Genomic DNA, 12,368 nt, shown 5'->3' on the forward strand with positions numbered 1-12,368 from the left:
GGGGGAATGACTGGAAGGATTTGACTTCACTTTATTTTCAGCTTACTGCTTTGGCTTCAGTTTAATACAGTATGTGTCACTTAGTCTATGGTTAGAGATAAATGACAGCTCTCAAAACTGCGTTCTATTCTTGATTCTTGGGGATCCGTTGTCTAGAATTCCTATAATCTCTGTGCACATTGCAGCATATATACAGTTAACTGTCTGTGTTTCAAATTTGGCATTTACTTTAGTAGAAATACTTTTGACAATTGACACTGCACGTATTTTATCACGCTTGGCCCATAGATAAAAATAACACATGCTAATGATGCACTACAGCTAGTGCAGGCTGTATTCATATAAAAGTAGATATGTTACCTGTCATGATTAACACATGGCTCACATAAAGTGTTGCAGGTTATTGACGTGAGCATGCCGCTCTAAGGACATTCAGCTGTGACATGCGCTAGCTATTCGCATATCTTTATTTAATGATAACACAACTATTTCTAGCATTCAGAATTCTAGAATAAGTATCATAGATCATGGATAAACAGCTTTCATGATGGCACAAAGGATAGTGACTATGACCATGTGCAGCTGGTTCATACAAAAACATAGCATATACAGTATATACTACACAATATACTGTGCATGTCATACAAATATTTCTACATAAAAATTAAACATATACCACGTACCCAACACATTTTTGCACAGATCACTAATGCCCTGTAAACTTCATGTTGAACTTAAAAAAACTCAGTCAAGTGCATTCCACTTTAAAAAATATTGCAATACTATGCCCTGATATACAATGTATTTTTTTTACATGTATTTACCACACAGGTGCCATCCAAAACAATTTACAAAACCACAGTACGGCTGTTTAAGAGTCTTACTTTATTCATTTAACAGTGTGCTTGTAAGTGTAAGTGCATGAAATGACACTAGGAAATAGAATCATTGTGTCATCTTGGGAAATAATTATACAGGCTTTGCTTGTATTTCCATAGCCAATCAGCTAGTACTCTGGGAGCTGTCATTCTCTGCTTTTCTAATGAAAAAGTGCCCTTGACTTTGTCTGGTGCATGTCTTTTATGTTATAAGTCACAAATACAATGATAAATTTGTTCCATCCAATACAATTTGGTACAATTACCAATGTATGTAAATGTTTCAAAAAGGCTTTCACAGTTCTAGATCACATGAAGGTGAAATTCTAAATAAAAATATTAAAAGTTAGAGTTTAATTTCCCAATGTAACTCCCTCTATGGCATTGTTTTCAAAATCTCATTCCTCAGGTAACCCGAACAGGCCATGTTTTGATCATTTCTCTTGGATCAGTAAGGCCGCGTACACACGCGGGGACTGTTCGCCCAACTTTGTTCGTCAAACAGTTTGAGCGGACAGTCCGCTCAAAATTAGCATGGACGGACTTGGCCACACACGACGAACGAACAGTCCGCTGAAACTTGCGCGATGACGTGAACGGCACGTACGACGGGACTAGAAATACGACGTCCTATACACTGCAATGCAACCTTCGCCGTGTAAATCCTTTCTGAGCGCGGAACTTAGTTTGACGAACAAGCCTACACACGGGCGGACTGTCCGCTCAAACCAAGTTTCAGCGGAGAGGTTTACGGAATTTCCGAAAAACTTTGTTCGTCAGACTGTCCGCTGAAACTGTCCGCTGAAGCCCACACACGAGCGGACTGTCCGCCGAAACACTGTTCAGCGGACAAAGTTGAGCGAACAGTCCCCGCGTGTGTACGCGGCCTAATGGTCAACTTTCTTGATATGGATGGCATCAAGTGCGGCCCACCAAAGGGCTGCACATGCAATTCAGTACGTTTTCAGTGTCAGACAGCAGACACACAATAGGATATAGTCAGAGACATGATACAAGAAGTGGTCAGAGACTGTGGACAGGATACAAGAGATGGTCAGAGAGTGCAGACATATGATAGAAGAGATTGTCAGGACTGAGGACATGCTGCAGGAGATGGACAGAGACTAAATATGCTATAATGGTATGTACACACGGTCGGAACTTTCAGACGGAATCTTTTCATAGGATATTCCGATCATGTGTAAGCCTCATCTGACTTATTTTCCCGAAAATTCTGATGGACCTAGAAATAGAACATGTTTTAAATCTTTCCAACTGAATCAATTCCTATCGGAAAACCGTTAATGTGTGTGTTGTTCCGACGGCAGCTATTGACTACTGGTTATTGAACTTCCTTTTTCTAGTCCCGTCGTACGTGTTGTACATCACCGCGTTCTAGGCGATCAGACTTTGGTGTGATCGTGTGTAAGCAAGACTGTTTCAGCGGAACTCCGTCGGAAAAAGTTTATTCTGATGGAAAAAACGGTCGTGTGTAAGAGTTTTTGAAGACTGGAGACATGCTTCAGAAGACATTTATAGACTGAAGACATATTATGTGAGACTGCTAGAAATTATTGTCATCACGGGGAAATAGGGAAGCACAGATCTGTTTCTGCAAGGACTGCACAGAAAGTGCCAAAGGGCTGCATGTGGCCCCTGGGCTGCACGCTGGGCACCAGGGCCTTACATACCATAAAATAGCTGTCATAAATATCAAGCCATTGATTTAAAGCACGAGTACTATGTGCCAAAGAACAGGCACAGACAAGGGGCTATAAAATGTACCTCAGATCAGGGCCGGATTAACATAGGGGCTATTGGAGCTGCAGCTCCAGGCCCCTTTCTCAAGATAGGCCCATTTGCCCAAAAAAAAAAAAATCCCCCCAAAAAAAAGATCGACTTCGAGGATTGTAGCTCGGCGATCAGGAGTCACAGAGACCCCATATTTGGGGGGTAGGTAGCTAAAGACCCACTCCAGCACTGGTTAAATGGGGCTGCTATCATCTATGGTTCCGGAGATACAGGGCTGCTTGCACAGCCTGTCAGAAGCTACATACAGAGCGGCAGTATAAATACAAGCTGGAACACTCTGCAGCAGACTGAGAGGATGAACTCACAGTGCTTATAATAATTATTTGTACATTACTTATGATAATTAACCCCTTGGCAACCAGGCCCATTCTGAGACTTCTTTCCTACATGTAAAAATCATCATTTTTTTATGCTAGAAAATTACATTTTTTTTACAGGTTACATGTTTAGAGTTACAGAGGAGGTCTAGTGCTAGAATTATTGCTCTCGCTCTAACGATCGTGGCGTATGTAACCTGTGTGTATCTGGCTCTGATACTAATCAGTGCCTACCCAGAGACTGACTAGTATCTCTCCCCAGCCTGTCCCCACACACCCTCTCACCTGCTGACCTGTGAATGGGGCAATCACTCCCGCAGTGTTATTGTGTTCTGCCAGTGAATACAATGATTAGTGTTGCTAACTATTGCTGGAAGCACTGATTGTTTTGGGGAAAACCTGATAGGCTGGCTGTACTCAAGTTGGTTAATAGGTTGACTTGTGTAAAACCAGCTAGCCCATACATAGATCGACTATGGGTGGTCTCTGCTTAATTGGTGTAATTTCAATCCATGTCTGGTACAAAAATGTAACTATATCAAGCACGGCGCTGTCCCATCCTATCCAGTTCCTCCAGAATACTTCTAAACAATATATATTTGTTACATCCACTCCGGGCGTTGCTGCTCTTACTGGGGTCCACTGGGTGGCAGACAATCCTAAAAAGTACAAGAGCGAGAAAGAGCGCACACCAGCCCTAGTGCATTAACGTTTATTAGACTTAGTAAAAGAATAAAAAAGCCAAGTATTTCACTCACAAACTGCCGATTTGGTTGTTGCATTAACAATTGAAGCCTCCACGGCTACCTCCTTCCCGATTTCAAGCTCCCTGCAGCGGCTAACAGCAGAGGTGACCAGGCACTCACTTCGCCTGCTTGCTGCAGGTACGCTATCCCTCTCTCCACGCCTAACACGCACGGACCTGCCGGCTGTGGATGACATCACTCGCGGCGGGGGGGCGGATCTATCGGCGTGTGTGCTGGCTCTAACCTCTGCTGTTAGCCGCTGCAGGGAGCTTGAAATCGGGGAAGGGGGTAGCCGTGGAGGCTTCAATTGTTAATGCAACAACCAAATCGGCGGTTTGTGAGTGAAATACTTGGCTTTTTTATTCTTTTACTAAGTCTAATAAACGTTAATGCACTAGGGCTGGTGTGCGCTCTTTCTCACTCTTGCAATCCATGTCTGGCCCGCTTATCCACTACGCAGTCCCTAAACATCCTTCCGCAAACCTTTACATTTTTCCTTCCCAGATTACTTCATCCTCCTCTCCTATACATAGTGCCCACTGTCATACTCTCCACACTTCTCTCCTGTACATACTGCTCACTGTCATACCCTCCACACTTCTCTCCTATACATAACGCCCGCTGTCATATCCTACACACTCCTCACCTGTACATAGTGCCCTCTGTCACTTCTCTCCTGTACATAGTGTCCACTGTCGTACCCTCCACACTCCTCTCCTATACATAGTGCCCACCGCCATACCCTCCATACTCCTCTCCTGTACATACTACTCACTGTCATACCCTCCAACACTTCTCTCCTATACATAGTGCCCACTGTCATACCCTCCACACTCCTCTCCTGTACATACTACTCACTGTCATACCTTCCACACTCCTCTCCTATACATAGTACCCACTGTCATACCTCCAACACTTCTCTCCTATACATAGTGCCCACTGTCATACCCTCCACACTCCTCTCCTGTACATACTACTCACTGTCATATCCTCCATACTCCTCTCCTATACATAGTGCCCACTGTCATACCTCCAACACTTCTCTCCTATACCTAGTGCCCAATGTCATACCCTCTACACTCCTCTGCTGTGCATACTGCCCACTGTCTTACCCTTCACACTCCTCTCCTGTACATAGTGCCTTCTGCCATACCCTCTGCACTCCTCTCATGTACATAGTGCCCACTGTTAGACCCTCCATATTCCTCTCCCTCACCTGCACATACTTCCCACTTTTATACCATCCATACTCCTCCCCTATGCCTCTTACCCACAAAAACTGTTCTTTAAAATTATACTGAATATCCTCAATGTTACCAGCTCTAGAATGGGCACTTTTGTAAGTTCAACTAAAGGAAATCTCATATTTGTTCTGCCCCATTATTAGTACTTATTTAATTTTGTAATTACTATTGTGATATATAGAGGAACACAGGGGATGTCAGCTACTCTAAATATAGCACTTGTAAAAAAAAGCGTCCCTGAAAATATTTTTGAAATGTTGACAACCATGTACTTAGGCACTGCCCAAAGGCCACAGGGTCAGCAGGGGCCCCATGAGAGGCTCCGGTGATAGTAAAGTGGTAGTAAACTTTTCTAACAGTACTACTTTTTAGAGGCCCTGGGGTAGGTTATGCCATAATGTACAAGTATGCCCAGCATATTAGCACATTAGGGTACACTTAAATTGTCAGACTGAGCCCTCCAGTGCTGTGCTGTGATCAGTCCGGCGGGGCCCGGGCACTTCCATCTTCACCTGGTCTTCCTTCTGGGTTCTGTGCCTTCCGTCATTTGCCTTGGCCAGGCTGCGTTGATGTCATTCCCACACATGCTCTTGTGCATCCTCTTTCTCTCATCCCCCCCTTTCTCTCTCATCCTCCCTCCCTTACCCCTCACACCTCTTTCATCCCCTTTCTCTCTCTCTCTCATCCTCCCTCTCTCTCTTAGCCTGTTAGCATTTTTATTTATTTATTGTTTATAAAAGGCCCCACCAAAATCCTCAGCACCAGGCCCATGATGTTCTTAATCTGGCCCTGCCTCAGATCGAAAACAATATCTCAAAACCATAACAAATCTTATATATAATTTCTATTCTTTTAATACATCAAAATATGATCGTACAATTTACAGAATAGTAAAAAAAAAAAAAATTGAAGAAATCACAAACAGTTGTTTATACTAATATAGATTCAACAACGATGCATATATCAAAGCCCATAATTCAATGCTTTTGATGGTCAAACTGTCTCTACTAGATCAAGTGGCCAGATTGTGTCATTGATATGTATAATTTTCATAGAATTAGAAATGAAATGTCAACAAATATATAACCATTCTTCCGCCGATCTGTCCCTTACAAATCAAGAAAGGAAACAGACAGGTGAGCCACCTGTTGAAATGGGCCAAATGGCCTATGGCGGGGTGCCTTGGGATTCCAGCAGATGTAAGTCCTGGGTGCCAAAACAATTAGAAATGACCAGTGGGTCAAATAACTCTGTAATATGTACACCATAGCTACCTCAAAGACAAGCAAACACATCCAGCCTGCAGTTCCCAAATCAAATAATTGATTCAAAGTGTCTGTACAAGGTGAAGTAAATGCTGAAAATGTGACCTGTTGGGGGTACTTGAGGACTGAGGATATGAACCACTGTTCAATGGGCCTGGGAGTGACCAAAAGGACAAGGCATTACAGTTTACCATGACATATCTGCTTTATATTACAGTGCCTTGAAAAAGTATTCATACCCCTTGACATTTTCCACATTTTGTCATGTTACAACCAAAAACATAAATGTTTTTTTTTGGGATTTTATGTGATAGACCAACACAAAGTGGCACATAATTGTCAAGTGGAAGGAAAATGATAAATGGTTTTCAACATTTTCTACAAATAAATATCTGAAAAGTGTGGCGTGCATTTGTATTGAGCCCCTTTTACTCTGATACCCCTAACTAAAATCTAGTGAAACCAATTGCCTTCAGAAGTCACCTAATTAGTAAATAGAGTTCACCTGTGTGTAATTTAATCTCTGTATAAATACAGCTGTTCTGTGAAGCCCTCAGATGTTTGTTAGAGACCCTTAGTGAACAAACAGCATCCTGAAGGCCAAGGAACACACCAAACAGGTCAGAGATAAAGTTGTGGAGAAGTTTAAAGCAGGGTTAGGTTATAAAAAAAATATCCCAAGCTTTGAACATCTCATAGAACACTGTTCAATCCATCATCCAAAAATGGAAAGGGTATGGCACAACTGCAAACCTACCAAGACTTGGCAGTTCACCTAAACTGACAGGCGGGGCAAGGAGCGCATTAATTAGAGAAGCAGCCAAGAGGCCCATGGTAACTCTGGAGGAGCTGCAGAGATCCACACCTCAGGTGCGAGAATCTGTCCACAAGACAACTATTATTCGTGTACTCCCCAAATCTGACCTTTATGGAAGAGTGGCAAGAAGAAAGACATTGTTGAAAGAAAGCCATAAGAAGTCCTGTTTACAGTTTGCGAGAAGCCATGTGGGGGACACAGCAAACATGTGGAAGAAGGTGCTCTGGTCAGATGACACCAAAATTTAACTTTTTGGCCTAAAAGCAAAACACTATGTGTGGCAGAAAACTAACACTGCACATCATCCTGAACACACCATCTCCACCATGAAACATGATGGTGGCAGCATCATGTTGTGGGGATGCTTTTCTTCAGCAGGGACAGGGAAGCTGGTCAGAGTTGATGGAAAGATGGATGGAGCCAAATACAGGGCAATCTTATGCCGCGTACACACGATCAAACAATCCGGTGGAAAAGTCCGGCGGACAATCCCCCCGTGTGTAGCCTCCGGCGGACTTTTTTTACCCAAAAGTACGGCTGACTTAGAAAGTAGTTTTGCACTCCAATCTTTCCATCAGACTCGCATTTCGGCGGACAATCCGGCCGTGTGTGTGCCAGTCCGCCGTACTTTTGAAATGAATGGACTTTTCCCGCCTGGAGAAAAGTCCGCTCATTTTGAGCGCGTCTCCAGGTAGCCGGGGCCAGCGAAGGAGGCGTCGCTGGCCCCGTCACCTGGTATGGACTTAAAGGGGAACCCCAACGCCGAAAAAATCAGCGTGGGGGTCCCCCCCAGGTCCACATCAGACCCTTGTCCGAGCACGCTACCCAGACGGCTAGCGGAGGAGCCTGGCTTTCTTCTTCGCCGCCGCCCTCTTCTTCTGACTTCGGGGGTCTTGTCCCCCTCTTTGGTTCTTCTTGCCAGGCTTCTTCTAGCTCTTTTACAAGCGGTGGCCCAGTCTTCTGTCGCTGCTGTCGCCGTCTTCTGTTCTTCTCTTCTTCTCTTCAGATGTTGCCCCCTTCCCCAAGGCACCCCGCCATGTTGAGGGCACGTGGCCTGGTAAGGCTCAGGAGGGGGCGCTTGCTCATCCTGACCTTTCCTGGCCGGCTGGGTAGCATGCTCGGACAAGGGTCTGATATGGACCTGGGGGGGGACTCCACGCTGTTTTTTTTGGCGTTTGGGTTCCCCTTTAAGTCCATACCAGGTGACGGGGCCAGCGACGCCTCATTCGCTGGCCCTGGCTACCTGGAGACGCGCTCAAAATGAGCGGACTTTCCTCCGTGTATGTGGGCGAGTCCGTTCATTTCAAAAGTACGGCGGATAGTTCGGCGGACTTAGTACGCCATATTAGTCCGCTGAAAAAGTGCCGTGTGTGGGCAAGTAGCTCGTTCGGAAAGTCCTTGAAATTTTCCACATTTTGTCATGTTACAACCAAAAGTGTAAATTTATTTTATTGGGATTTTATGTAATAGACCAATTACATAAAATCCCAATAACATACATTTTACAGTTTTGGTTGTAACATGACAAAATGTGGAACATTTCAAGGAGTATGAATACTTTTTTCAAGTCACTGTATATTCTACAGCAATCTTTTTCCTAAATTACTTGTATAAATCATAATGGTCTGCTGTCTTCTCATGTTCATATATGTACATATCAGATATTGTGAGGAGATAGGTAAGGGCAAAGAAATACAAGTAGTGCAATGCAAATACTAAAATGAGATTTCCTTGAGAATTTGCAGCATACACCCTGCCTTGGCTATTCTTGTTGCTATCTCATGCCATGGATAGGGAAAATGTATAGCATTCTGGGATTCTTAGCACCAACATACAGTATTGCTTCATTTTTTTATTTGCTATAATGTAATTGTGCTGTGATCATTTTGTATTAAGCGTGATGAATACTTTTATATTTAAGGTGACTGTGGAGGAAGTAATGACAACAACTGCTTACTTGGACCTTTTTCTACGAAGTGTCTCAGAACCAACTTTACTGAAGATTTTTCTCCGTTTTGTTCTCATCTACCAACATGAAAACGTTCAAATCCTGGACACACTGGTCAGCCGTATCAATACACCATTTCGGGTAAATTGGTTAAATTTTTTACCCTCCACTTCTCAAACAAAATCGGAAATGTTATCATTACTTAGAGGGGTTGTAAAAGTTTTTTTTTACAGAACAGTTGTATTTATACTGAGGTTAAATTACACACAGGTGGACAGGTGGACTACTTTAAATAACAAACATGTTGTATTTATATCCTTTGTGCGCAGAGTGACCCTGATCCCCCTCTTATGAGGTCCCCCAGCGGTGCTCCTGGCTCCTCCTCTTCTTGAGTGCCCCCGTGGAGAAACGCTTTCCATGGGGACATTCGTGCAGGCACGCTCCCAAGTCCTGCTGCTGTGTCCATTGACACCGACAGCAGGACTTGGCCCCGCCCCCAGCTCCCGTGTCACTATATTTAATTGACAGCTCCTGCTGCTACCAATCTATCCAATGAGGACCCAAGACAGCGGCCGGAGCTGCTGTGCTCGTTCTCGTCACTGGAAAGATTTGGTTCAGATAAGTAAAACTCTGGGGGGCAGCTGCACTACAGAACGTTTTTCACCTTAATGCATAGAATGCTTTAAGGTGAAAAAGCTTGAGGGTTTATAAACTTTTTAAATGGTATAGTCCCTTAAACACTGCTCTGAATCCAGGAAATATGATTTTTTTTTTTTTTTTTTAGCAATCAATGTAATCTGATCAATTGTAACTCTGGCCCAAATTCATGTCAGGTATTTTATGACCATCTATGTTACCATTTCCAAAGCCAGTAAGACTTTGTGAGAAGAGACCTCAATTGACTCTGCTGCCACCCCCCCCCCCCCCCCCCCCTCCCAAAGAAGCTGTCTTGTAAACCCCAGCTGCAGGTACTATGCCTGCACTGGGTCCTGTCACTTCCCATGTGTAGATCCAATGCGAAAAAATGTCAGCTTATCCGTACTGTTCCACAGTACCTTTATTGAAACAAGTGGATGTGACACAGGCTGATGCATTCTAATTAGCATAACTGAAGACTTTTAATTGAAGAGTCTTCATGCCCGCAGGGGGCAAAATGCATTCTACCATTTGAAAGAAATGTAAGGCACAATAGATCTGGATTAGTCTAATTTGAAAGTGTGTATGTAGCAAAATCACAATATCTGAAATGGTCCGCTATAAGTTGCTGAAGGGTAACGTGAAACTCCCTCTTTGTTAAAAAAAAAAAAAACACTCCAAGCTTTATACAAATATTTTCTAGGGGATCAGTGGGTCTACCTATGGGTTAATTTAAAGAATACGTTTAGAGGTAGAAAAATAAATGTTTTCTCCTGGCCCCCTCAATTCTTTTTGGACTAAAACTACTCACTTTCCAGTTTGGAAAATGTTGGGTGCTACCTAGGAATCAGCGTTCAGAAAGTTGATAGGAGAACCATAAATAAATGACAGCCTAAGGGGTTGCAGGAACCATATTTTGACATGTTTCTATGTAAACCCAATGGCTAACTTGCTGGGTAGTGCACAGCATCTTAGCGAGGACCTTGGAGGAAACATTTATCTTTATGTCTAATTATGTTCTTTTACTTTACATTAGCCCAGCTATGCACCCATTTACCCCCTACAAAATATTTCCTACTGTTGAGGTATAGTTTTTTACTCAAGAATATATTCATAATATAATTTGTACAATAAATCAATAGTTACTTTAAATTCTGCTTTGACAGTTTCATTAAAGGAACTGATAAGGAAAGACTTTTGAATTATACTACAAATGTACAAGCTACAAATGTACTTTTCTATAGAAAATCCAGATTATTTCTACCTGTGCAGGTAGAACATCTGCATGACAATGTGCCTTTTGTGTAATATATTTCATAGGGTTAAAGACCTTACTGCAGTCGGTGCATTAACTTCTATCATTTAGCAGTGCTAGAATGTTATGACAATTTGTCCTTTGAGCAACTTACTGCCAAGTTTCTTCATGAATTAAAGCAGAAGTTCTAAATGCCATGTATACAATGGCATGCATTCTTATTTAGTTCTTAAACTAAAATACTTTATGGCTTACTTTTTCTGCTTGTAAGGCAAAGCACGAACATTGTTCTGTGTATCTAGTTTAATCATAATATCTAAATGATTTCTTGCCTTTGCTCAGAAGTTGCAATATAAATGTACTAGGAAAAAAAAGTCAAATGGATTATGGAAAAGGACTACTATTGTTAATTAAGAGCTTGCTGAGTGCTGTACGTGCCTTTAATCCATAGCCTGGTATGGCCCATGCTACTGCCTATGCCTATTGTATTACAGATGGTTTTGTTATTGGGAGATGCTACAGTGTAATAGAGCTCTGGCTTAGAATTGGGAAGTTCTCTACATAAAAATCAAATCATCATAAATCCTACAAATCACACGGCCATATAAACGAAATCAATGAACTGTAAAAACTAAACAAGCAGTGCAGAATATTAAAAGAAGGTTAAGCTAGTGCATCTGATTTTACAGCACATTATCAAACTCAGAAACCTAGGCCGAAGCAATTTTCTTAACTGTGCCATTAAAAATATAGCATACACAATGCCATGCATTTTCATGAAACTATGGTCAGTAGATGTCACAGTTTTATAGGCTTTTATTGGTAATTGCATAATAAAAAGTGACAAGATGCCTAAATGAACCAAAGGAAAAAAGTCAACGTTAAACTTTTAATAATGTCATTTTTTTTTTGGTGTGAAAGGACTGGAATGTCTATCAATTTTATATCTGTCTGGGCCTCATTTGGGAGCTTTTCACTGACTTAATTTCATATTTTCAGTGACTAACAATGGTATGACCATGGCAGAAAGTGAGGGGAAGAGCTTAATAATTAAAAAACTGGCAGGGGTTTTTAGCTTTCCCCCAATATGCTTAAAATACATTGTATTGCTTTTGGAGATTTACCCTTACTTCTGGTCTTGTGACAATGTTATTGCAGAGAGGAAGAAAGGGAAATAAACTTGAAGAGTTTCAAACCCTTATCCTTTTTTTTTTTTCCCAAAACAACATTTGAACAACATTTGAAGAAATTGATTAAGTATTCAATAAAGGCAGAGCAGGAAAACATTTGATGTTTAATAGGTAACCACTGATGAGCTGTGGCTTACAATACAGAAAGAACTAAAGGTAGGTAGTCAGAAAAAATGTATATAATTCAGATAAGCGAGTCAATGTGAAAATAAATTTTACACATTGAATTTTCTTCTAAACATATAATATACAATACATAT

The 12,368-nt window shown here is 42.0% G+C and overlaps 1 protein-coding gene across 4 annotated transcripts in view; it reads left to right on the forward strand.

Moving 5' to 3' along the window:
• The window catches only part of FHIP1A (FHF complex subunit HOOK interacting protein 1A), a 362,353-nt gene that overhangs the window by 304,919 nt on the left and 45,066 nt on the right, over positions 1–12,368 (forward strand). For all 4 annotated transcript variants that reach the window (XM_077477033.1, XM_077477031.1, XM_077477030.1 and 1 more), the window contains one exon: positions 9,001–9,168. In XM_077477033.1, the coding sequence (XP_077333159.1) occupies positions 9,001–9,168 (168 nt within the window). The remainder of the gene's footprint in view (positions 1–9,000; positions 9,169–12,368) is intronic.

Source organism: Lithobates pipiens, unplaced genomic scaffold, assembly GCF_037356315.1.
Source record: "Lithobates pipiens isolate NorthernLeopardFrog02 unplaced genomic scaffold, aLitPip1_a1.2 Scaffold_13, whole genome shotgun sequence".
Taxonomy (NCBI): Eukaryota; Metazoa; Chordata; class Amphibia; order Anura; family Ranidae; genus Lithobates; species Lithobates pipiens.